The sequence below is a fragment of the Phyllopteryx taeniolatus genome, chromosome 6, assembly GCF_024500385.1.
Source record: "Phyllopteryx taeniolatus isolate TA_2022b chromosome 6, UOR_Ptae_1.2, whole genome shotgun sequence".
NCBI lineage: Eukaryota > Metazoa > Chordata > Actinopteri > Syngnathiformes > Syngnathidae > Phyllopteryx > Phyllopteryx taeniolatus.
This window is the reverse complement of record NC_084507.1, coordinates 8,531,623-8,558,791: the sequence shown is the minus strand read 5'-3', so window position 1 is coordinate 8,558,791 and position 27,169 is coordinate 8,531,623. Positions and strand designations below refer to the sequence as shown.

General features: G+C 40.1%; 2 protein-coding genes across 3 annotated transcripts in view; one reads left to right on the top strand and one right to left on the bottom strand.

Annotated features, from left to right (window-relative positions):
* Window positions 1-93: 93 nt before the first annotated feature.
* On the bottom strand, window positions 94-14,586 carry LOC133479199 (serine/threonine-protein kinase ULK4-like). The gene is made up of 9 exons (XM_061775812.1): window positions 14,387-14,586; window positions 6,002-6,139; window positions 1,765-1,864; window positions 1,421-1,560; window positions 1,169-1,337; window positions 792-893; window positions 593-676; window positions 386-473; window positions 94-286 (listed from the first exon to the last, which is right to left on the bottom strand). The coding sequence occupies exons 1-9, from the start codon at window positions 14,459-14,461 to the stop codon at window positions 229-231; spliced, it is 954 nt and encodes a 317-aa protein (XP_061631796.1). The 5' UTR covers window positions 14,462-14,586; the 3' UTR covers window positions 94-228.
* The window catches only part of LOC133479198 (trafficking kinesin-binding protein 1-like), a 47,302-nt gene continuing 31,989 nt past the window's right edge, over window positions 11,857-27,169 (top strand). For both annotated transcript variants that reach the window (XM_061775808.1, XM_061775811.1), the window contains exons 1-3: window positions 11,857-12,206; window positions 17,783-18,162; window positions 23,142-23,336. In XM_061775808.1, the coding sequence (XP_061631792.1) occupies window positions 18,129-18,162; window positions 23,142-23,336 (229 nt within the window). In that variant the 5' untranslated portion in view covers window positions 11,857-12,206; window positions 17,783-18,128. The remainder of the gene's footprint in view (window positions 12,207-17,782; window positions 18,163-23,141; window positions 23,337-27,169) is intronic.

Sequence of the window (27,169 nt, the reverse complement as noted above, 5' to 3'; positions counted from 1 at the left end):
CAACACCAAGATTTTGCATCTTTTTAATGTATAACTATTTCCACCGTGTACCAGAGTTAAAATTGTGTGCTGTGGAAATAAGAAGCAACACATATTGAGTTTATAAAACAATTTATATATGTACCCCGAAGGTAGTTCTTGCAGGTTTTGTTGTATTACTTTGTCATAAAAAAGTATTTCATATTTTTGGCCTCTGCAAATCAAGACATTCTTTGTCATCTTCTTCTTCTAATTCTTCTCTTTCAGTGTCCAGAAGCGGTGCTTCAGTAACTCTGCCAAGTTCATTCTTAAGAACGACAAACAAAAGAATATAAATAATTTCATATTGAAATCAAGTCTACATAAGAGTTTTCATTGCATTTGAGTCACATGTGTTAGTTTTAACCTCTTATCAGGGTTTTTGTTGAGTAAACGTTTCAGAAGATTTTGGAAATCCCGACTTGGAGGAGTCGTTGGCGACACTGCATCAAAGACTGTAGGGGTCAGCAACAATAATGTAATGATGACACAACGACAATGACTCAATCAATTTTAAAAAATTATATTGGCCCGTAACATGTGAAATACTATCGGTATGTGTTAGTGTATGAACCTTTCTGTGTCGGAGATGATTGTTCTTGACACAAAATCATTTCCTTTAGTTCACTGTAGCAAGTAGAGTAAAATGGCGGTTTCGCTGTAAAACCAAATATGTTACATTTAAAAAAAATTCATGACAACAATGTATTATACTGTGAAAAGATATCTATACATTGAACTGTAGCTAGGCTCTTGATCAGCAGATACCATACCAGTGTACATGTAGTAGAGAACACAACCAAGAGCCCAGAGATCAGACATTGCAGTAGTTTCTGATCCCAGGAGAACCTCTGGAGCCATGTAAGTTGGTGATCCTGGGAACCATAATGGTAATCATATATAATATTATCCTATTAAGGATCACGGGGAGCTGGAGCTTATATCTGCTGTTTTCGGGGCAAAGGCAGACTACACCCTGGGCCCGGACTGGTCGCCATTCAATCACATGACAGGTATAGGGACATACAACCATTTACACTTATATTCTCACTGTCACTAAGTGGGAACTGAACACATTTAACACTATTAGGGCCTTTTTTAGTCAGTAATTTGCAATTCATACAGAATCAATAGATAATTGACAACTAACCTTGAAACCTTTTCTTGATGTTGATGTCTTGATGTCTTGTGTCATATTTTATTTTTCCAGTTTCTTCCCATGTAGAACATAATAATAAAAAATCTTCAAGAGTATCTGTCTCTGTCTTGGAATAACAGAAATTTCCCAATTTTAACACGCCACTACTATCCAGCAGGATCTATAGGAGGAGAGATAGGAAAAATACAAATATTATGAATGTGATGTAGTTGATGCTTGATACATATGGATACTTGTCCAAACCTTAGCAGGTGTCAAGTCAGACAAAATGATTCGTAACTTGTGGATGTGTTCCAGTCCTTTGACCAAGTCCCACCCAAACTTCCTCACAACATCTTCTGGAAGACATCCATCCCGAATAATCACAGACTCCAAGGTACCACCTATCACGTTCAAGACCATGTTGACAGTAGAAATTAGAGGATTGAGGATAGTGTTAAATAAAATTAAAGAGAAAAGAATGATGACCCATATACAAACCTAAGCAATTTGTGCCAGCATAAGATCTAAATTCCAATTAACAGATCCATGCAAAATGAGAAAAACGTAGTGATTGAGAACCACTTATTGTGTGTACCGTAACTGACCTGAACAGAGCTCCACCTCCAACCACAAGTGTTTTTTGGTCTCGTACCACTCATAAAAGCGTACAACGTTTGGATGATCCAGATCTTTGCATATACGGACCTATAAAGTAAAACACTAGAGGTGTCACCATTAATCAATTAATCGACAACTAATCAGTCATCAAATTAGTTGACTGTTTTAATAATCAATCATTTTGAGCCATTGTTTAATTAAAAATTGTGCAAATCTTCTTATTTCGGCCTCTCAACAGTAAATACTCTCAAATGTATGTAGTCCTCCATGAAAGCAGCCTAACAATCTTTTGTTCAATCAAAATAAGAAATTTGCAAACATCTGCTCATACTTTGGAAAAGTATGATCAACATTTTTGCCCATTTCTGACAGATGTTACGGAACAAACCAGGAAGTGAATCATAATCAATTGATGGAGAAACAAAAGAGTCAGTTTAATCTATTATGAAAATAATTGTTATTTGCAGCTGTAGTATGAATAACTTGGAAATGACGTACAGTAGTTGGACCTAAAGCAGCTTCAGAATTGTATATAAAACTAGTATCCCTTTGCATTAATCAGTACCCAAGAAGAATCTCTCAGTTTCAAATGGGGTGGTGAGTACAACATCACTTCCACTTGTGTAATCTCCTCGGACCCGGGAGAGATCAGTAGGTGTAACTGGTGGCTGAGGTGTGCTGGAGGACGAGACGACCGATAGAAGACAGTGGGAATGACAGAAGTGACTCCAACCAGTGATAGACAGGTGGGTCCAATTCATGGCTGGGTTGTGTTGTTTGAGCCAAGGGATGCCGAGGAGTAGTGGCGTCTCTGGGGAAGGGATGACAAATAACTGGAGTGTTTCGCGATGATTCCCAGAAATGAGCAGGTTGAATGGTACAGTTTGGTGGGTGACAGGGAGATGAGTCGCCCGTCCAGGGCTGTAACCTTCTTAGGGAACAGGAGGGGTTCGAGGGGAAGCTGGAGCTGACATGCCAAGCCCTCATGGATAAAATTGTCATCAGTTCTGGAGCCAATGAGGGCACAGACTGGTGTGTTGCGAGCGGGACCAATAATCCATGCAGGAACAGTCATACGAGAGGGAGCGCTTGGGGAGGTGTTGCTTTGGCTCACCACGACGCTCTCAGTTCATGGTGAGCCCGGTCTTTTGGCTTGAGAGTGCAGGTGGCAATGAAGTGACCAGGCTGTCCACAATAGATGCATAATCGCTGAGTGAAGCTGCGCTGTCGTTCCTGGTGGTCTAACCGGGTCCTGCCTAGTTGCATAGGCTGCTCTGGTCCAGTGGGGGGGGTGAAGATGAGGCGACATGGGGTTAAGTGTGCGGCGGAGTCGTTGGAGGCGCAGCCCCTGTGGGTGGAGCGAAACTACGCGCCTTAGATCCCTGCTCACGAGCACTCTCTCGGAGGCTAACAAAATTAGGTTCTCAAGGGAGGTGGGTTTGTCCCTGCTCGCGACTCGTCCTTGAGTTGTTCTGATCCATCCATCCATTTTCTGAGCCGCTTCTCCTCACTAGGGTCGCGGGGGTGCTGGAGCCTATCCCAGCTGTCATCGGGCAGGAGGCGGGGTACACCCTGAACTGGTTGCCAGCCAATCGCAGGGCACATAGGAACAAACAACCATTCGCACTCACAGTCATGCCTACGGGCAATTTAGAGTCTCCAATTCATGCATGTTTTTGGGATGTGGGAGGAAACCGGAGTGCCCGGAGAAAACCCACGCAGGCACGGGGAGAACATGCAAACTCCACACAGGCGGGGACGGGGATTGAACCCCGCACCTCAGAACTGTGAGGCTGACGCTCTAACCAGTCGGCCACCGTGCCGCCAGTTGTTCTGATAAGCACTTAAAATATTTCCCTTTAGCGCTGCGTCGTCTCACCCGCATTCACTCATGAGTATCTGGAAATTGATTGAGTAGGACGCCACGGAACTCGAACCTCGGGTGAGAGCTAGTAGGCACCGAGTGGCTTCCTACCCTAAAAGGTCCGATGACAAAGATGTTATGGGGTCAGTTGAAATTCATATTTGCATTGTTTATATGTTACGTAATACATGCGCATAACTTCCAGCAAGTTTTCAACCATAGTTTAGGTAAAAATTTGGCTTTTATGACGCATATTGAGCCCTGTTCGAACATACGCGAATCTCAAGACACCAGCGTGTGGTTACTCTATCTATCTGACCATGACGATTCGTATTATATATTTATCTATGTTTCAATGAAACGGCACAAGCTTTTACATACTATGCATCCATTTTCTGAGCCGCTTATCCTCACAACGGTCGCGGGAGTGCTGGAGCCTATCCCACCTATCATCGGGCAGGAGGCGGGGTACACCCTGAACTGGCTGCCAGCCAATCGCACACATAACATGCAGTATTCCTATATATTGTGTGCCCCTCGCTCATGTTGCATTATAACACGCCACACAGAAAGTCTTTGCCATGATTGTCATATAGGCAAAAGTACAGACGACAGTACCGAAAAGTACTGCATGGGTCTTTTTTTCCTACTCCCCAGTGGATAGTAACCTTAATAGAGTCGTAGGTATACACAAGGAAATCCTCACCTCTTGTCTGCCCTGATTTGCCGCGGTACCGTGGCTGCTGCGAGATTTAGTTCTCTTGCTGGCGGTTGAGGTCCCGATGGCCGTAGGAAAAATAGTTGGCACGGCAGCTGATTTCAGCCTCTACCTCTGTATCCAATGCTTTCTTTTCAGTCTTTCTCAAAACACGAAGTGATCAGCACAGTTTGGAATGCTTGCTAGCTGATCACGTTTCTTCCCCTGTCGAGTGACTTTCCCTATCCAGTGGTCACATATTCCTTTTTCACTTGGAAAGCCAAAAAAACTAGCGCCACTGCCTGAACCATTTGTACAACCTAATGCCAGACAATAAACCATTATGACATCGTTAAATAATACAACAACAAATATACAGAGACGGGAACAACAGCATGGAACAATCATAATAATAATAATAAACCGAATAAACAGGATGTTTGGCTTGTGTGACGTCACAGCGCCGGAAAGAGACGAAGACCGGAAGGCGCTAGATGCAAAAAGCAGAAGGCGCATTCGGAATCATATTTATCGATATAATTGCTGTATATCTGCTATATAATCACTTTGGAATGGCAAATGTGCTTTGTAAAAGGGTTTTAGAGTAGAAAAATGTTAAAATCTTTGTCCTCTGACCTTTAATGGGGTGATCGAGAATTTTCTTCAGTTCTTCCATAAAGGAGTCTATTGATGTGAGTACCGGGGAGGAATGATGCCAAAGCGCAGTAGCCCATTTGGCAGCTCTTCCACGCAGGAGGTGGATAATGTATGTGACCTTAAATCGATTGGATAGCTCAGCGGTTGTAAGTAGAATACTAATGTGCAGTTTAATAAAAATTGGCTACATGAACCTAGGTCCCCGGATTACAGTTCGGGAGAAGGAATGTGAGGCTGTTCGTATGGGAAGCAGGGTTGGTCGGAGGCTGCGGGCTCGGGAGGAATACTCATGGGAGGATTGCTGAGGTGGCTCTGGGAGGACAAGAGGGATACTTGTTGTGTAAGGGCATTTAATGAGTCCATGATCTTGCAGAGGGTTTCGTCCTGTCTGCTGATATGAGCGCTCTGGTGGGCGAGCACTGTCCTCAACGCTTCTGCAGTAGCTGGGTCCGTCATGGCTTGAGTATTCTGTCACGGTGCCAAGTCGGATGTGAGTTTGATTGGACCCAAGATAGATTGAGGCGGAGAGAGTAGATTTAGAATGATTTATTGCAGGTTGGCTTAATTTCATACCACAAAACCTGGAAGTATGAGAGTCGGCCAGTGAGTCACAAACAAGTGTCAATACTCAGGCGAAGGCTGTAGGACTTGACAGGCTTTAAATGCAGGCAGTAATGAGTGATGCTTGAAGACAGATGCGCGGCCCAGGTGATGCTGATTGATAAATGTAGGCACCGTATTAAATCCAGAAAACCGGCCGCCATTTTCTTTCCATTTCACTGTGCCGGAAATTGGGTACGTGAATTTAGCGGAGGTCCACCAAAATCGCATTTTCTCTTTGTTCCGTGCAAGGTAATTCTTGTTCTTTTCAGATTACGTTGTTGGGAAATCCCTTTACCACATCGTTTTAAAATTTTTAAATTTTGTTGAAATTTTCTGTGGTTCTGACGAAGATGAAAATGTTCCCATATAAACATAATAAACAAATAAAAAGAAAGTATCCTACATGGTTGGTGATTTCAGGCCTCTTGGCTTTGTCATTACATTTGAAGGCTACATAATTCAGAGTGCCCATCCTCCTTCCTTTATAGACAACAGTCATAGTGTCACTTCCCAGCTCCTCATACAGGTCAATGTTCTCCATCTGCTAGGAAAAAAGGGATAAAGGAAAAGAGGGATTGTTATAATACAACCTTGTTGTTCAAAATACATCAAGAGGTTGTAACGGACATGCTCTAGCCCGATGGCACTCCAGACCAAGCAGCATCGACCACAGAGATGCGAGATTCAACTTCGCACACAGACGCTAAGTGAATTACAAGCCCAAGGAGCATCAAATCTGAGACACAAAACGCTAAATTAATTAACTTCCACCACCAGCCAGACTGAAGAGACTCACCAACAAAGAGTTCTTCTTCCTGCTGCGTTCAGTGACACCTGCCCATCTGGGCTGGGACAATGGACGGGGCACTAGCGACACCCACAGGTAGCGGAAATGCACTACAATCCCGGATTAACTAAACACAATTGTCACTGGATTTGAATGTGATAATATTTTAACAAGTTTACATTGGAATAGCACCACGAGTGATTGTATTTCTGCAAATTTGAATGTCTGATGTCAAATCTGTTTGTCACCTGAACCAGATGAAATGTTTCACCCCACACAACACAAATGCCACATTGCAAATATTAGTGTTCTCAACAACCACCTACACCTGAAACATTCGTTACAGGGATTAAAGAGGATGGGCGCGTGACAAGGCAAAGTTGGAAAATGGTCTTGTTATCTTAAATCCAATAATTAATATTTTATTCCACTGGTTTTAAACCACAAATTATCCTAAAATGAAATGCTATTCTAGAGGCACGGTCTGCCTTCCATTTGGTCAAAAGGGGCCGGCCTCGCTCTCTGAAGCGGATAAAAAGGTCGAAGTTCCTTTGGCCCTCGCTGGCTCTCTCCCACTCTCTCGTTGTTCCACCTGCCAAAGATCTGGCCCAGCCCAGGAGCTCCCACCTCTCACCACGAGGTGGCGGAGGCTTGGCGACACCGAACTTCTCTGCCGCAGGAAGCACCTGCCAACTCCCCAAAGCTACCCTTTTGGGTGTGGGGCAGTTTACGGACGAGGCTCCGTTGGGAAGTAATTGCGGTGCGAGTTTTTCCCTGACCACGTGGCGAGCATTGCCACTGCCAGCGCGCCGGCCGTCCTGCACTTGAAGTGTGTCTTTTTCTTTTTTTCTTCCTTTTTCTTCAAACCATCCCTTGTGAGCGCTCTTGCCAACCCCCAGAAGTTCGACCCGCCTGCTTGAATTGGTCAACACACGTAAATCCAATATGTGGTCTACTAAAAGTAAAGATTAGTGCATATTTGGGTTTAAACTCACGAGAACATGAACCCCAGCTATATGCATGGTCATCCCATGCTCACTCCCAACCTCACATCACAAGTCAGTTTCCTTTGCCAATGTTCATCTGTCCTTTGTTTTGTTTTTTTTCCTCTGTATTGTTTCCTTGTAGATTCCCCATGTTAGATCTCATAAAATCTTCCTTAAAACTCACTACCTGCATTGTTGTGTGTGTTTGTGTTCGAGGAAAAAAAACCTCTTGCCGTCTAGAACACTTATCTAATTCATGTAGCCACCTTCAGATTACGAGACTGAGGATAAAAAGGTTTGTTGTCACTTTGTCCTGAAGTTTAAAAAGTGATGTGGTGCCCCTTTACTAGATTAAACAGCTCGATTTATAACGCTGTAATTTAAAATTACGCTAAACCGTTAGTAACGCAGGCGTCGCTTCCATCTTATTATTTTCTCCGAAATTTAATTACATTTTTATTTAACTCATATACGCTACAAAGTCTTATCAATGAGACAGACAAGCACAGACTTGAACGGTGAAATACATTGATTGTTATACAGTACAATATCTCAAAATAACATTGATTACATTTAATTTGTCATTAGGCTTGGCTCAAGTCAGTTGTAAATGGTAGTTTGACTTCTCAAATGCCCCAAAAGTTTCAAAAACATGCCCCAAAGTAAAAAGTCATACAAAACATGTAGTTTGTCAACCAATCTTGTAAGACTTCAGCTCAGTGAGCATCTGAAGAATAAACTCCACAAGTGTGTATTGATTTTATTCGCGTTTATGTGTTTTTGTGATGAGAAAAAGTATGATAACTACCAAAACATGCAGTGGATGGAATTGGATTTTACTGTGACATTGAAAAAGGTCTGGCTGCTCGGTACAACATAAGCAATACAATTTCAGCAAAACACTAATTAATTTTACCTAGCAAGTGCTAACACAACTAGCTTGTATGCTGACAGTATAAGCGAGAATCTTTCTTGTGGCATCCCTATTATGTGTGTCAGGTGTTTTCAAATTGCGAGTAGTTAGCAGTTTGTAATCTTTAACTACTCTTCCTTCGTCTATGCAGGCACGCATACACATGAAGCCTAAGTGGTGCTCAAGCACCTGTCCTTTTGCCCTGGATAAAAAAGTGCCTTTTTTTTTCTGTAGCTCAGTTTTTTCTTCACTCATCAATATTTAAAAAAATGAAAACTACACTCTCTGTTATCAATTCTAAATGAAGTCGATCCAACAAGCATTTTTTTTTTAGTCCTTGGGAGAATTATAAATATGATATATGACATTGATGCTTTGGAATTTCTTTTATGCCCTTCTTCGGACTAGTACAGTACCTTTCAACAATGACAACCCTCTGATGCTGTGGAAGCTCCCTGCGGACCATGGCTTGTGTTGTAAGATGTGACTACAAAAATGCCAGGAGAAGCCAACTAGAACACCTGAGATTTATTTGGGGGTCAATCAGAGCTACTTAAAATGGGGGTATTTGTGTGTTGACTTCCATTTATCATGAATTTGAATATGATTGCTTATTCTGAACACACCCACTTCCCTATTTATAAGAGGGCATGTGCACTTGTGCAACCACATTATCTCAATTGTTTATTTTTTTGTCTGCTCTAAAATAGATTTTTTTTTAAATTGGGTTGTACAGGTTATAGGTTAACTAATAATGGGGAAAAAAAGTTTTAAAGGTATCACAAAAACCTGACCTGTGGAATTATTTTTTTTATATGCCTTCACCGCCTTAGTTAAGAGTTGTATTAGTGACTGTGTTGATTGTGTTCACAGAAATAAATACATAATCCATATACCACAGTTTTTTTCTTAATTGTATGAATGATTTTGATGATGTCTGTGCACGTGCCTGCCTCTTTGGCAGTTGTGAATGTTAAAATGTTGCTTGTACAGTTCATAAATGTTGTGTTTATGTAAAGTGACCATGTAAAAGATTCCATAAAAGGGTGGAGTTGCACTCCTACAACAACGTGAAAGGTAACGATTTTTTATGTTAAGTCGGAGCACTCTGGATAACTCACCTACACTAGCGCACTAGTAAAGTCATAATGACAATAAAAATAATAAGCACTTCTAGGCCATAAATCTAAAACAATCAAATGAAAAAGTACGGCGGTAACTGAGCATGCCTTCTTGTGCCCCCAGGCGACTGTGTCTGTGACATTCGTAACTCGAAATGTCATATGTCTGTCCTAAATGGAGGACCCCCATCCCCCTGCCTGTATACAATTTGAAAAAAACAGCATGTTTTTGCCACACAATTTCAACATTGCAGAGAGAAAGTGAGAGTTCTACCTTTGAGCCACGAATAGTGTTTTCACATTAACACTTGTATCTGTATGAGACCAGTAATATGGACAAATGTCTATGAAGATGCTTTCAACTTTGATATGACATCACAATCAGTAGCAACAGTCAAATTAGAGGTATGTTGTGCATGTTTGCGATTGTACACATTTGTTCCAGGAATAAGTATGGTAATCATATTCTGTAACAGTACGGCAGTGATGGCAAGTACTCCTGTACTTTAGTTTTTTAAGGTATCTGTACTTTAGTTGAGTATTTATTTTTCTAATGACTTTTTACTTTTCCTCCATGCATTTTAACACAGTTATGCATTCTACTCCTTACTTGTCAAAATGGGCTTGTTACGTTTTTTTCATCATCCTCTGATGACAACATAAAAAAGAGGTAAATATAGAGAATTAACTCTTTAAGTTAGTCACATTTCAGATCTCGATTGATTGAGAGCTTGAGATGTTGGGGAGTTATAGGGCAGAAAAACAGGGACCGGGTAAACAACGCTATCGATCAAACTAAAACAAGCAGACATTCCAACAGCTTCTTCCCTCTTGGCAGTAACTTCATAAACAGTTAACTTACAGTTCCATTGTAACATGCTGCCAATTTTGTCTTGAGATTGTTGTCACATCTCTGTCTGGTTACTTCTACATTATTCGTACACTCACTGTTAGTAGTCGCGTCATTCTGCACTATTTGCATATCTGTTGTTGACCAATACTGACCACTCATGTGCTTGAGAACTATCTGCACCATTTGCACAATTAACACTGTTCCAGATTATTGCACTACTAGTCACTTACAACTGATTAAATTTCCTGAAGACTGCACCATTTGCACAATTGTCACTGTACCAGTTTATTGCTCTATTAGTCATTTCAAATTGCTCTAAATTGCTAGAGGACGCTGCATCATTTGCACAACAGTCATTGTATCAGCATTACCACATTACCAGTAAACTTTCATTGCTCAGTGACTCTCCATTGTGTGTTTTTACATTTTTATGTCTCAAAAGTTTTTGGGTTTTTTTGGTCAAAATGGCTGTCTGTCATACGAGAGCGGCTCCAACTACCGGAGACAAATTCGTTGTGCGTTTTTGACATACTTGGCAAATAAAGAGGATTTTGATTCTGATTCTGATGACGCAACCAATTTGGAGAAGCAAGATATTCTCCACCCATGGTTTTATTTGAGGGAATTGTTTGATGTTGTCGGCTCAAAGAATGATTTGTGACGAATGTGCAGTCTTATGCCAGCCTAAAAATCACCAGGCTCTGGTGTTCAAAAATTATTTGTTCATGTTAATAAACACATACAGGTAAAGTGTACTTTTTTGTTATAATTAGCTAATTTTGCATTAAATTAATTTATTTTATTTAACATATTTTTTATTAGTCATTTCACAACTTTAGCAAATCTTTGAAAGCACGTTTTATGTTTTGATAGCATAAAAGGCCGGCGCCAACACTAGCAAAATCTTGGTTTAAAAAAAAATAAAAATAAATAAATACATAAAGTTTCAAGTTATCAAAACGGGTATTGCATATAATTGAAGCACATTTTATGTTTTGATAGCATAAAAGGCCAGCGCCAACACTAGCAAAATCTTGGTTTAAAAAAAAAAAAAAGAAAAAAAAAAAAATACATAAAGTTTCAAGTTATCAAAACGGGTATTGCATATAATTGAGAGTAAAACAAATTTTTTGCTTAGCTAAAGGTTTTGAATTAATACTTTTTCCAGCCATTTTTTTTAACACCTTAGGTATCTGAACACCCACAGTACATAATTCAGTACAAAGCGTGAGTACTTTTGCCAACTCTGCAGTATGTCTGCACGTTTGCAACAAAAGTTGGGAAACGTATTTGTTCAAATCATATCTATATGTGATCAAAGCAAATGGTTCCTTCCAAACATTAACATTAAACGGAACACTATTCACCATCACTCTATTGTAAAAATAAACGACCAAAGGAAGTCACAATCGCATGGTGGTATAGCAATCCGTCATACTGATTTATAATATTTGAATAAAACGTGCTTTACAGACAACTTTTGAAACTGTGAGGACAATACTATATGCAGTACAATACATGCAAACCTATACAGCAACTAAGATAAATTATAACGCTATATTTTATTTTGAAAACATCGAAAAGGAAGTCGGAGCCCATGAAGCATCAGTTGCGTTGGTGTTTGACACAAATTAGCTGCTTTGCTTTGTTCCCGTTTAACATTTGGTTTAACGGCAGCGGCGTTCATTGTTGGAGCAGCCATACATGAACTCAAATTGAAGTCGACCAAAAGCAATTTAGTTGGTCGTATTGAATTGCTCGTGCATGTTTTTAGTTAGATAAGGCACTCAAGATGAAGTAAGTGCGTAATCTTTTAGTATCTCGCCGTGCTGCTTCCTCCATTAAACGCTGCCAAACTTTGGTAGAAAAAAAAAAAAAAAAAAAAAAAAAAAGAACGAACCGGGATTTTAAATAGGTGGTTTTGGATCTCCGCTGTCTTCCAAAAACGGTAAGAACTCGTGTGTGTGTGTGTGTGTGTGTGTGTGTGTGTGTGTGTGTGTGTGTCAGCCAGTCAATTAATGTTTGTCGAATGAAGTTCTTTCATAGTTCGCTGAAAGGTGAGCAGGTGCAAAGTGTCGCATTTGGTCTCTTTTCAGCTACAGACCGATAACGGTGATTTACAGGCCATTCACTGAATGAGTAATTTATCTGTGCGGTCTACACAGTTTTTCTAAAACTCTGCTAATATTGTGGCAGTTGCTTGAATAAAAAGTATGTCAGCTTAAGGTTTCTTTTTTCTCTCCTTTTTTAAAAAATATATATGAAAAGCATCCTAATCTGCCCTAATACAAGTGACACCTTTTGAAACGTTCAGTTTGCTGTTGCTGAAGTGTTCCAATTTGAATTTGAGTTCAGTCATTTCAAGTCATGATTAGCCATTGGTGACTAGACACCATATTAAAGTGCATTGACCAATGACTTCTGTTATGATGTGGAAAATGTATTTATTTTCATTTTTGTGCAGTTTAAGTTTCAACACCAGTGCAAAAGACTGATGAAGACATACAATTTAATAATATATAAAAAAAAATAAGATGCACCAAATTATATCTAAAAGGTTTTTACTTTGAAAGGTTTTAAGTAATATATGATGTTAGGAACTCTGCTGTACTAAAAATATTAGTATCTTAGAGTGTCTTGGACCGCCCAGAAGCTAAATGAAGGTCCAGTGTGTTTGCTGTCAATATCACATGATCCATGGAACATCTGCTCACTATCATCTTAGTTTTTGGGTGACAATAAAAGTCCCAGCTGGCAAATATGCTGCTGGTCAAGGAACAACAACAGTATTTATGGTCATGCCAGCACATATTCTATGCAAATTATGTTGACCATTTTTGCGAGTATATGTTCAAATTATTTTTACTGCATGTGATCACTGAGAAGAACACATGGATTCATAGATAATTGTGTTACCACACAAAAACAAAACTGGCCAACCACTTGAAGAAGGGTGAGACTGAGCACGTAATGGTTTGTGTTCAGAAGATTACAATATGAAAAGAATTATAACTGGGTTGACCTTGGGAAAGTTGTGGGCTGATGCTGTTTTATACTGCAACTGGAACATTACATTACCATGTATAGGTAATCCACAATGGGCAAAATAGAGACAGTTGTATTATAACCCATTAGTCTGCTTGTTCTAATCATATATATGGCCTTGAATGAAGCAATTTAAGCTGTTTTGAAACCTCCCTTTGACTCATCATGCGACTTTCTGGTCATTTACATACAAGCGTATCTGCCCTGTCTCATCTTTTTTTATCAGCTTCCTGTGGAGATATTTGAACAAGACAGTGTGTTTCTGAATACTGCTGTCCTTTGTCTAACAACAATAGGGGCGTTAAATCTCCTTTAAGATAATATTAATGGTTAGTTTTATCAGACTACTCCTGAATATTTCCACAGAGATCACAAAGTCTAGTATACATCAGTCATGTGGTCTTAGGGCATGAATTTTTCCTTTTGCAAATTTATTCTTGTAGGAGCATGACAAATTGCATTTGAGAAAATATGGAGAGAGAGATTGTAAAAACGAATAAGAATTGATTAACTATCCCCTTAGGCTATATGAGAAACATTGGCCCTGTTTGCACAATATTGTTTTAACAGATACATTAAGTAAAGTCCTTTTAGGCACTAGGTTTAAACAGCAAGCGCATTTTGTGAGCTTAAAAATTCAAAGTTAAATTTTTTTTTTCATAAACACTGAAAGCTGCAACCTGTTTAAAGCCAAGGACAGCCGCATACACGGTGTCACATTCAGTCATAAATAGGGTTGGGCATCGAGAATCGAGAACCGGTTGGAACCGGGACTAACATTCCGGTTCTCCCGTAATCGTTGACATTGAAAAATGTTGGTTCCCAGTTTTGATGCCCACAGTCCCCCGACCCCGAAAAAGAAAACCAACGAAGAAGAACGCTGACGAAAGGCCTCTTGATTCTCCTGCGCTCTCACAGCCGACAACGCCCGCATTGCATCACGTGAGTGACGTATTGGCCTGTGCGGACCCTTTGTGTCACTTGACGCGCACACGGAAAAAATTGTTGCTGCGCATCGAATGCCGTGGAGATCATCTCTCGTGATGGGTCCGTTTTAGTCGCATGCTGTGATGACTTACTCACCGTTCCTCTCGGTTCCACATACCACTTACGCCGCCGCCTTCTTGATCGATTTTGCAGCATAATTAAACGTGTCATCTAGGTCCATTCGTTCAAACAGACACTGTTCCATGGTCGCCATTGTTGTTGCTTTGTTCCTTGTTATGGAAAGGAAAGTACAAACGGCTACCGGAAAAGACCAAAAAATACAGAGGAAACTCCACCCTGTGGCGTCCTAGCCAATACCAGCCGTAGCGACACCCCCGACTTGGAGGAAAAACTGCAGTACATTTTCAAAACTACGCATGTGGGTTGCGCTCGAGTATAAAGGCAAACTGCGCGTGGGATAGCCGCAGTGACGTCAGCGCGGTCACCGCACGTGCGAGAATAAAGTGGCCTTTATACGTGCTTGTGCCCAACAGCGGCAGAGAACAAAGGTGTTTACTAACGTTAAAATAAATGACCAGTCACCTTAGTCCAACACTTGGATTAAGATTGTACTGTGCAAAGGAGGCTTTCGCGATGTGTAGAAGTCTGATGTGCTCCCTCCCGGTTCGAGCCTCAGCCTACACCGCATGGAACTTCAGTCAAGTGAATTGGGTAAGTGTGAAACAATACGTCTATGCCGAGACTGAGGCAGCTCAGTTAAACGGTGGGTTGCAGTCCTGCACTGATATTTTTTAGTGTTTATTTTAGTCTTCAAAGCAACGTAAACTGATGAAGATAATTATTTTACCATACTGGAAAGAAAGTAGAAAGTCACATTAGTTGTCTCACAGTATCACTAACCTTGTGCCTCATCGGTGGATAGGTAAAGGAATCAACGTTTACAGAGCATTTGGTTCCATTCATCACTCTTTTTCATGCTGTCTCGTTTTACTTTCGTTTTCACCGGTGTCGTCTAAAGTTAACCTTTTGTTCCAAAATGTTGAGTTCTGGTGTGTACCTTACAAAATAAGGCTACACGCTGAAGGCATGAAGTCAAGGTAAAACTTGCACATATAAACCATTTGACGTGATAAAACAGTTGCAAATAACTATTTTAACAATGCTGTATTTAACTCTTCGCTGAAACATTAATTACTGAATATTAAGTCAGTTGGGTTAGTTCCACACACATTGCCTTTTAGTTCATAGGTTTGATATTGATACTGGTTATAAAGAACCCTGAGTCAAATGTTCATTTTAGTCTATGCTGCGGGCTGCTAAGAACATGGATGTTCATAATTTGCACAACCCTTATTTAAACCATGCAACATTTTTTTGACCCAGCCCCCTAAAAGAATCTGAATCGAGAATCGTTTGGAAACAGAATGAGGAACCGGAACAGGAATCGCTCAAATTCAAACGATGCCCAACCCTAGTCACAAATGGCTGAACACAGGGCTATTATGCATGTTGCTCAAGATAATTAGCTTGATAAAGCTTCAGCCACTTTTTACACTTCTTGTGACCAGCAGAGGCATTAACAATACCCTTTGGATTATTGCTAGTGAACAAGCATCTGGTCCCAAATGATGTGTTGGGATTTCAATAACATTGTCATCTGAATGTGGAACTGTTTGCAAAAAAACAACAGCTGAATAGACAGTTAAACCCCTCACAGACATAAGAGAAATCTGGTGCAGTGAACCCCCGCATTTTCACTGTTCGCCATTCACAAATTCATCTATTCGCGTTTTTGTCTGTGGAACCTACCCTCAACTATAAGCTGAAAAACTCACCTGTTTGTGGATTTTATGCGCTCTCTGTAATGCTCTAAAATGCCACATTAAAGATGACGCCAAAGACCTGACTAATAGTAAAGTAGTAATTGGTGTCAAGAAAGTTTGTTGAAGTGATACATCTCGCCTGGGAAAACAAGCATTTTGTAGGTCTGGGACAAGCTAAGTTTAGCCTTGGTTGTTCACAGAAGTTATGGAGACTTTTGTTCTTCTGCAAGTATCAATCAGTAAGCCATTTATTTTTAAAGAGTAAATTTGTTTGATCAGTTTGAAATGATATTGAAATCATATTTATAATTTTGGAATCATGGTTTGTGGTATATTTTCAGTTTAGACTGTTAATATAGGCATTTATTCCTAAACCTTCTGAGGTGTCAGTTACTCATGGTTTTCCGCCATTGACGACAGGCCTCGGTCCCTATCCCCCATGAAAAGCAGGGGCTTACTGTATTGTAGTTAGCAATTTTAATACACATTTATAACTGTTTAAAAGCAAAGATGCATAAGACATTCAGTTAGCTTTTATTATACTCAATTTAATCAATACATGCATATCCAAGCTTCACTACCCACATCCCTTTTCCGGAATAGCAGTTGTGGTTGTAAATGATTGATCACCACTCAGACAGAGGGCATTAGAATATTGATTGCATTCATTGATCAAAAAAGTGGCTGCTCTTTCTGCGATTCTGACTAGAGCTGCATTTAAAAGTTTCCACAAACACTGTATACAAAGATGGACTTATGAGGGTATTAGACATTTTAAAAACAACAACATTCCAGACTTGTTGTTATTATAGCCAGATACTGTACTACATTTTCGACCTACCTGCTTATAGAAAGGATAGCATATTTTGGAACAGTAAGTAGTTTAGTTTTATATTAGCATTAAGATAAAAAGGTGTGCAATTTGTATTATTTGTACAGGAAGAGGATGGGGCTGAGAGAGAGACTTGACAAAAAGTGGGGAATTAAATCAAATGCACTCTAGCCAGGAAAAGTAAAGTTTAGCAGTCCTTCTCCTACTTTACACAACAGAAACTTGATGTCTCGTTATATGTACAGTAGTTGGTTATGATTCCTCCACAGGTTTGATGTTTTTGTTCAGCCTAAAATTGCTGAAGCCAGCTACTCTTCATAACTTTAATAATTACTACAGTTGATTTACTTGTTCAGTTGAGTTTCTGTTTTGGCCCGATTCAGTTTGTCATCACGAGAACGGTGTATGGTCATATGTCTGGTAATAATTATTTTTTTATCCAACATGGACAAAGGTAGGCTAATACTACTACATAGAGCTAAGTACAGAAGGATACGTTATGGTAATCTATGGCCATGCCATTCATCGATTCATCCATTTTCAATATCACTATCTGTTAAGGGTCACAAGCAGCTGGATCTTATTTAAGCTGACTGGACGAAAGGTGGACTATACCTTGGACTGATTGACAGTCAGTCACAAGGGACATGGTATAGAGAGGAAGACAATCATTTACATCACACTGAACTGAACCTACGCTGCCTGCATGGAAGTCACACGAGCGAACCACTACACTATCAGTGACTCTTAGACCATGCATTTATATTTAGGCGTTTGGCCAAGTGATGACATTTTACCATTTTTTTTTTTTTTTTTAAGCAATCTAGAATAAAGGTTAACAACCTCATTTTTTTCCCCTTTGTCTTTCTCTTTCAGGTTTAAAGGGAGTGATCGTTGGACTTTCATGTCTGTAGCCATGGTTGTGTGGTCTCCTGCAATAGTTTTCATGTCGAGTCAGAGTAAAACTAAGTTACCTTAGATTTTGTGCTGCATGAACTTGTCCATGGCTGGTCCTTCCTTATCCTGGTAGCTACTCAGTGCCAAGCTGGACCCGAAGACTCTTCCTCCCCACACCTGTTCCTGTACCTCCACCCCATCCCCAGAACAGCTGTCTAATCATATAGCTCACCCACCCAACCCAGGGATCCATTTGGCCAACGAGGAGGAAGAGGAAGAAGAGTATGTCAGTGACGCACGGCAACAGGCTTCGCTTGATGGGTTCATGGTCACCTACAGAGATGCAGAGACTATTACCGGTAATACTGCATATTTGTTTTATTGTACTCTGTGGGCGAAACATACTGCAGTCCATTTAGCATTACTAAATCAGCAATTGATAAATTGTTTTAACAGTCACAATTGTTTCCCTTCCAAATATCCATTTTAGCTGCTTCAGTGTATTACTGAAGCTGAGCATCTAAGTTGTTTTAAATGTTTCCCAGGGCACAGCCTGTAATTCTAGATCTTTGAAAGCTGAGAAGCATACGCTGTGAGAAAGCGTCCCTCACTGGGACCTTGTCGTAATGTCACATCCTGTTAGTAAAGGCGCTCCAGGGGACCTTAGCCTGCCAAAATGTAGCTTTAGCACTCTTGTTTCAACAGTCTAAATTGGCACATGACAGTATTTGTCACATCATGACATGGTAATGGATATTGATTCTTAGCCCTCAGCTGAACACCTAAAAAAATAAATGGCTGTGAACCTGGCAAACCAGTGCTATGAACAAACCAAAATGGAAGGGACAATATACGCACATACACAGAACTTAAGAATGAATTCATTAGAGATTTGGACTGCGAAGGTTTCCTTATGCACACAACTTACAGGAAAAGGACCTCCCAAGCACACCAACCTTGACCCATGAAGTCAGTTCCTCTTATTATTTCAAATAACAAGGTCAGCCAACCCCCTTCATCAAAAATAAATGTAGTGAAGAGTAGACTATGACTTCGGTTAGCAGTCTCTAGATATCATCCAAATATCCACACGAGGGGCTACGACAGGAGGAAATTGCTGGCGGTACTAATAGCCTTACTCAGTTATTGACAGATTGTTGCTTCTCTGTCAGTGATCTTATTTTGTTCTATTTTAAAATTGTTGAACGATGCAGATGCTATGTGTTGATTAAATGGGATACTACTGCAAATAATACTATTTTACAGTAGCAGTATTGTGAAAATGTCTAATCTTGTATTGTAATCAGCTTTCAGACACTACTGTAAATGATTAAATTGCTGTGTACGTGAACCAACTACAGCACAGGGTAGTGCTGCCATCTACTGGTATGTTGGTATGCTCAATTTACTAGGAAAAATAAACAAAATTTTTTTCCAACATTGTATTTGGCATCTTTCCCCTACATCTGTGGGTTTCAGTTAGTGTATTTTGTGCTCCTCTTTTGCCATTAGTGTTTCTTGTTTGGGTCCTCACAAGTGGAAAACGTTTGTGTTGAGTGTGCATAATTCCTCACAGCCCAGAGAAACACAAAGAGCTGAATAGGTTTTCAGGTCGCCGAGGAGTGGGTCATACTCTGTTGTGGGCTTGTTCCTCCGTGGCAACCAGCCAACTGTGATGCAAAGAGTTGAGTAACTTAGTTGGGTAAATAAAGGGGGCTGGTTTGGGTGAGAGAGAGAGAGAGAGAGAGAGAGAGACAGACAGACAGACAGACAGACAGACAGACAGACGGCGAAGAACAAAACAAGACGTCTGAACTTCAGGGAAGCCGTTATATAAGTGGACAAACAGAATCTAAACTCCTGGGCTTGGTCGCCAACTTTGCGACAATCAAAGCTTGGTGGAGAAGCCGTTGTGCTTTAACATTTGGTTCTCAAGGAGAGCTTGGTTCTCAGTTTGCACTAGCACAGACCATGCATGAATGAATGATTATCTGTGTGTTGAATAAAAATAAGACATTTGCAAACATCTGCTTTTACTTTGGAAGACAATAATCGTTTTTGTAGCGGACCAGTAACTGAATTATAATCATCATCATATATTTTAAAAATGCTTGATAGGTACTTGAACCAGACTATGGAAAAGGTGTACAAACTTGGTGAACTAAATACACCATTTTTGGAACAATTCATGGAACTTCATCCTGTTGTGGTGCATTGGCGAGAGGGCATGTGCAGCTTGTGCAAGGGCTAGGAAGAGTCTTTTCGGGGGGGGCGGCGGTCCATGTGGATATCGTCATTGGCACGTGAGTCATGGTGAACCAGTTTGGCTCCGCTCTCATCTCCTCGTCACTCCTCCTCCTCCCTTTAACTTCCTATGGCTCTTCTAACCGGTGCTGTTCTCTAACTTTATTTGCACCCTCTGCCTTGAACTTCCTGTCTCACACTCCCAGTGTTCTCTCTCTCTCTCTCTCTCTCGCTGTGGAGTCTTTTACGTCCTTGTCCTGTCCCGGACTTGTGGAAAATGTGATTGGTCGAGGGCTCAAAGTTTTTGTTCATGTTCCAGGCAACATGAGTGAGTACATTGCTGTCTTTGTGCTGTTTGAATTGCTCAATGGTTAGCTACATGTCTGACATATGGGCGGTTACCCTCATTCACTGTACTGTTGTCACTCCATTTTTGTCTTTGTCTCCTCCTGTCATCTGTTCGCTGTGACAGTTTTTTTAAGACCTAAAAGCCTCTGTATAAAGGAATACTATAATGAGATGGTAGTTAGGGTCTTAGTTAGATACTGGAGTTGTTTGTATTCGGATATTTTTTTAAACTGTTTTAAAAATTTTCAAGGTCAAACTGTAATGAATTTCATGAACATGGGGGAAGTTGTCTCTTTGTTTTCTGCAGTGAGAACCACTGTACTGTATTGCTTTTTGGAGGACAGCCATGTTGGACAGGAGCTGTACTGTTCAAGGGTTTTAAATTTGGCCTTCACTGTGCTATAAAATGTATTACACCGACATGCCATACAGTGGGGTTGAATCCAGCCCATTTCTTTGCCTCTTTCTTCTGATCCAAACTCAGTTCACAGTAATACTGCAGCAAAACTCACTGTATCAGTATTTGTCTTTTTAATGAAAGTCAGGGAGTTTGGCACACTCTGCATAATCGCAACGTTTTCCCAAAAACCTTTGTAATATACTTCTTAAATCCAGAATTAGTTGGATAGTTATCAGACAGACCTAATGTGTTTTGCCATGTCTGACAGTTAGACATTGCAGTGTTTATTGCTCTGAATGACAAGGTGACAGTGGACTATTCTTACATTTGAACTTGGAACCTTTCTTTTCTTGGTCCAGCTGCAAACTGCTGCTAATGTGGTCTGACCCTACAGGTTGTCTTTTTGTACACACAGTACTTTGAACCAAAAGGCTCTACAACTTGACCTCTTTTAGAACTTTTTATTGATCAGTTTTTAATGTTTGAACCCATCTTTACACTAAACTAAAAGTGGAAATACACTCATTAGTTTAAATCAAATGTGTGAAATAACAATAACCTGCTACTGTTACACAAACAGAAATGTTTGTTTTTACCTACCATAGCATTAATGCAAAGACAGTATATCATATAGAGGCTTTTATGTAAAAATAAATAAATAAATAAATAAAGCTATAGAAAAAAAAATGGCTATAGAATTGTGGCCATTTTTGATATCACAGCTGTGGGGAAAAGTAACATTACATACACTTAGAACCTTAATTTGTGGCGTAAGAAGTGCATTACTGTACTGAGAAGGGTTTCTATTGCAGTATGCTGGTTATCTTATGTAGCTACTTGGGTAGTTGTGGCAAGTGTTTTGGAATGAGGATGATAACTGAAAGGGTCCAAGATCTGATATCTCAGATTGGCATATAGCTCACAGTGAGCTAGACACCCAATACCCCCAATAGTTCCCCAAGGCACGCACTTACTGTGATGGGAAAATGCAGATGTTGAAATATTGTAAACTCCTCTCAGCTATAGTGCAGCAATGCAGTGCTAGATCCAAATTCAGATCTAGATTCAGTTCTGTGTTGGTAAAGAGTGATGCAGTAGCAGTTTCTACACCACTGCAAACTATGCCCACAATAAAACAATGTACAGTGCTGTATAATAAAATGAATACCTGATGAATATAAACTGGGCATTATTATTATTATTATTGCTAACGGCACCAATATTTTGATACAATTCTTGTTGGTTCTTAAATTTTGCAGGTGTAGATATTGTTGTGACTACTGAGTGTATGTTGAGTTTGCAATCATACCACATTTTTATAGATGATCATTTAAGATGTATCAGTATTATAGGATAGTTATACTGTGATAAAACCTTCTTGGTTGTATTTGCTGAAGGATTCAGCTGCTGCATGCATGTTTGTATGTTTCCTGAACAGAGTCAGTCATTCAGTCTGAATTAGCAAATTGTGTGAGACAGCATTGTTAGAGAGCACCACATACAGAGACAGAATTGAGGACACCCTAACGGCAAGAAAAGGACAGTCAAAAATAATGGGAGAACAAAAACTCTTTATTATAGTCTGTATTCTGCACATAGTGTATCGTTGCAAATTGTTTCTCAGCTCCACATCCCAACCAGAAGTGACAATCAACGAAACGTCCTATATAGTGCTAATTGTGATAAGATGCACATAAATCAGAGCTTAAGTATGACTTGTTTTCCACTGCAGTGCACAAATCTAGCATTTTAAATGAAGAGTTCAAAAGCCTAAAATAAAACAAGACTTTTTAGAGTGTAGACTGTTTGCTTTTTTTTTTTATTAAAAAAAGACCTTTTGATGCTAATTATATGCTATGATTTAATACTTATTAAAATAAATGTACCATGGGTGTTATTATAGTTTTATAAATAAACGACTGCGATTGGCTGGCGACCAATTCAGCGTGCACCCCGCCTCTCGCCCTGAGTTAGCTGGGATAGGGTCCAGCACGCCCAAGACCCTTGTGAGGATAAGCGGCATAGAAAATTTAATGAATGAATAAATAAACAAATGCAGCTATAAGGTTGCTATATTACTTTGTATAAGAAACTTGGATTAACTCAAAAGTAAACATTGTCTGAGAATGCAAAAGGGTTCATATACTTCTGCAACCATTCCCAGATTCTACCACTAGATGGCGGACTATACTTTTGTAAAGTTACAAAATTAATTGCACTTTTGTAATTGAACAATGCCTAATGCCTCTACAACATACAAATTTACAATGTATTTTTTCACCTAAGCAAAAAAAAAACAGAAAAAACTACTTACTACTAACTTAATTTTTGCGTGTGTAATTTCAGATGTGTGTAACAATACTGACTTGCCGGAACTTGAGATTATTAGCCTTTTGGAGGAACAACTCCCTGTCTACAAGCTAAGGGCTGACACTATCTTCGGCTACGAACAAGATGACTGGCTGCACACGCCTTTGGTGGACCCTAACTCCTCCCTCGACCTGACTACGGAGCAGATAGAGGAGACCCTCAAGTACTTCTGTAAGTGCATCTGTTTTCAAGTGAATTACAAAAGAGATGTTCTATACCCCAGGATTATCATGGTGATCATTGGAAAATGTTTTAATACTCGTACTACACTGACAATGATTTTAAGTGAAGGCTTTCCATTAAGGCACAGATCTGAAAGTTCAAATCAATATATCAGGAAGTTGTGGTTCACACTGACCTCACTGCCGAGCTGCTTGGAGGTTGTGTAATCAACTTGACACAGTTGCCACAACAATCTCTCTCACTGTGCATGTTTGTCTGTCTGTCTCTCTCTCTCTCTCTCTCTCTCTCTCTCTCTCTCTCTCTCTCTCTCTCTCTCTCTCTCCTTTTAAGTTTTGCCCTCTTAAGGCCTTTTTCAGACTGCACTTGGCAAGGCGTCTGATGCCTTCGACTTTAACCATTCATTGTGTATGGGCTAAGGGGACAACGGTGTTGAAGCAACGCACCGCGTTGCATCAATGCAGATGGCGTCTGACGCTCAGCGTCGCGTCCTGAATTTAAAAAAAAAAAAAAAAAAAAAAACATTCTATTCTGGGATGACAACGCGGTGATGTCAGAAAGCTCCTCCAATAGCAGAGTGATTTCTGAGTGCTATTTTGGGAGACTTGTACTGTAAACGGCAAGGGGGACCTAGAGAGAGCATAATAATTGCGGTGTCCCGCTATCCTGAACTTTGGTCAAATAGCAAAATGATATACTGAGTACTAGAATGTTCCCGAATGAGTTTAAACTCTGAGATCCTGCCATGAAATTAGTATGGGATAATCACATTCCCTCTTTTTTTGTTATGTAGCCTGCTGCGTCACATTCTCCTCCTTAAAATAAACAAAGTTACGGCTTTCTTTTCCAACAAGAATGACAAAGGTGTAATGCCGAGTGGCGGTCCACTCAACGGGGAAAGCCTCCTGACTTCCTTCTAGGCTGTTACGTCACCACTTCTAAATATGGGATGGCCGCACCCCATTCTCGTTGTCATTGCACTTTGACGGGTGCGGGGGGGCCCTGCACACTGAGCAACGCTGGTTTCTTTTTCTCATGAGGAGGGCGTATGGGAGATTGTTCAGATTACAGCCTCTCAACACGCTCTAAACAATCTCTCCTGTCGCTCCTGCATTTATTTGAAAATAGGGAGGTTTCTAAGTTTGCAAGACATAACGTACTAAGCTACAAGACACAACACACTAAGGATAGGGTTTCAAGGTGAAAACATGGGACCAACACCTGCCACGTCCCGGCCACGTCCTTCTCTCTGATGATTCCTGCCGAGTCATCTTCTTGAAGGCGAGACATCTCCCTTTCTCAAAATCGTCCATAATACTAATGCAAGCTAAGCAAATAAACGATAACTTCTACAATATATTTAACATTTCCCTCCTGTTTATCATGTATTTGCACAAATTCTCATATCATTTTACAGTCACTTCATTTCGATTTTTTTAACTGTAGAATCATTTTTATGAAACAAATACATTTACACTCAGAGTAAACTTGTCATACATGAATGTTGTAGTTTAAACATCGTAATCATCTGGATCAGGAAACAAATCAGGTAAAACATCATCATCATCATCGTCATCATTTTCAACCTCCAATAAAGGATACATCTGCTCCATACGGTTCCATGTGGGGGTAATTGCTGTGGTAATTAATCTACTGATTAAAGCCCGAATGCATGGGGTACAATAACATCCACACAATGTCAGAATGGCTGCAAAAACAGCAATTGATATCAATATTGGTGAAATTAGGGTTTTGTATTTACCAAAAACGTCCATCCAGCTGTCCCACAAGGAGTGTTGATTGAGGGTCCGTAGACCATCGATGGCTCTGGTCAAGCTGCCATCTGATGCAGTATTGTTTGTTCTCCAAACATACCGCAAACACCTCCCTCTCTTGCGAGGAGCATGTCGACAGCTATGCGGTTTTGGAACGTCCTTGAGCTGCTCATGCACCGCTTCCAACCCACTCTTGAGTCCAATTTCCTAATCTCTGTACATTGAAGTGGATATAGTTTATCCCATCAACATTTTTATTAATCGTACACCAGTAGCATATGAAGTATTCAAATTCTCCTGCAACTTGGTCAGCTAATTTGTATTGATTAGGAACCCCACGAGGAACACCTATGGCGTTGATGTATGTTTTATGTTGGATAATTTTGCCTCTGCCAGGATAAACCTCATTTTTGTCTATGTTCTAGATTGGGCAAAAACATTGGTGCCCTTTCCATTAAATCTTGAACAGGCATAGGGTATACTGATACATGCAATATCAAAGTGATAATAGCGCACAATCCAGATATATCTTTAGGTAATCTATCAAACAGTCTATCATCTCCGCACCACCACCAGATGTCGCTCCGTGATACTGGCATAAACTGTGGTCCGACTTTTAAGGTTACTTTACACTGTGTGTCGTTCAGTGGTCCTAATTGTTTGCCTTTTACTAATCATGTTTATACAAGTAAAATTATTCAGTGCTACTAAAGTAGAAAACATTGGTTTGTGTTTATCTGCTTTTGTTACGGGATATATAGGATCCCATGATTTACACCTCTCAGTTGGTACAGTAGCGTTCATTAATGGAATAATACAATCTTGTGATAATTGTGCCGGAACTATGCGCAACAAAGGCCTGGAACCCATGCAAACAACACAATATTTTCTCGCTACATTTGCTGCTTGTTCCATCAATAGTAACCAATTGTTATTTTGTCCTGAAACTCCTGTGACAAGGAACCGATCATCAGTAGTTATGTTGTTAACCATTAAAATTTGTCCACCTTTCTTTGAAGTTTTCAATGGCATTTCTGGTTTAACACGGTTCCTATAACACAATGCTACTTGGAAGTGGGGATCTTTTCCGCCAGAATAGGCCCACAAGCTCACCATCAAACACACTGAGTGACTTGATTTGTATTTCAATATTAAACTATGGGCCGTTTTGCTTATGTTAAACTTCTTTCTATGTTCTTTTGCTATTTTTTGTGACCAACTGGACCAATCATAACCTTTTTCACCAATGAGGTGTTCCCATCCAAAGCCTATAGTTGCATACCATTCATATCCAAATCCCCAATTCTGCCCATTCTCTTGATCATCATTGGTGAGAGCCGCATATAGAATTATGATTAAAGCAGTTTGATTTTGGGGGCACAAAATATTAAACCGTTTTGGCGCGTTTGGAGGCCATGCCCACAGTTCTGGTCATCAGCTGTACTCCTTTTGATACGAGTTAATGATTCAAATGTTTTTTTATTATTGGGTTCGTCATATTGGTCCAGTTGGTAGGTGATTTTCTATCTAAAAAATGGGTTTTATCATTGAGGGTGGGACGTCCCATGTACCACAAAAACAAAACCAACACCATAGTAGCCAAAGTTGCTACGTAACAACTTATCGAATCTCATAACCAACGTGGGTGTGCCTTTCTGCTGAGTTCTCACTAAAAGGGTTGGTGTCTTTTTTCTTCACTGACCAGCAAGCGTTTTCAGAATCTACACATCTGCTCCCGCTCCGTTATCAGACAATACGGTGATAAGCTAAAACCAATAGCTACACAATCGATATCCCAGACAAACCACAGTTAAACATGGAAAAGGCCCTGTTGTCTGCAACCTTGCAGCTTATCACAAAAATAGAAGATAAAAAAGAATGTGATGAGCTGCAGTAATACAGAGAGCAGCATGCGTACCAAACCCACGCACATTGTTAAATTCATTAAGACCAGACGCTACTGTGTTTACAGTAGTAGACATAAGTAATGCATTCTTTTCAGTACCAATAGAAAATAACAGTCAATTTTGGTTTGCATTCACATTTGAG

What these genes read in the sequence shown, in the direction of transcription:
- LOC133479199 (XM_061775812.1), bottom strand. Translation starts at nt 14,461, where the DNA reads ATGACACGTTTAATTATGCTGCAAAATCGATCAAGAAGGCGGCGGCGT. An exon ending in ATGTGGAACCGAGAGGAACG is followed by an intron (nt 6,140 to 14,386) that starts GTGAGTAAGTCA and finishes TTTTCCTAGCAG; the next exon opens with ATGGAGAACATTGACCTGTA. An exon ending in GGCCTGAAATCACCAACCAT is followed by an intron (nt 1,865 to 6,001) that starts GTAGGATACTTT and finishes TTTACTTTATAG; the next exon opens with GTCCGTATATGCAAAGATCT.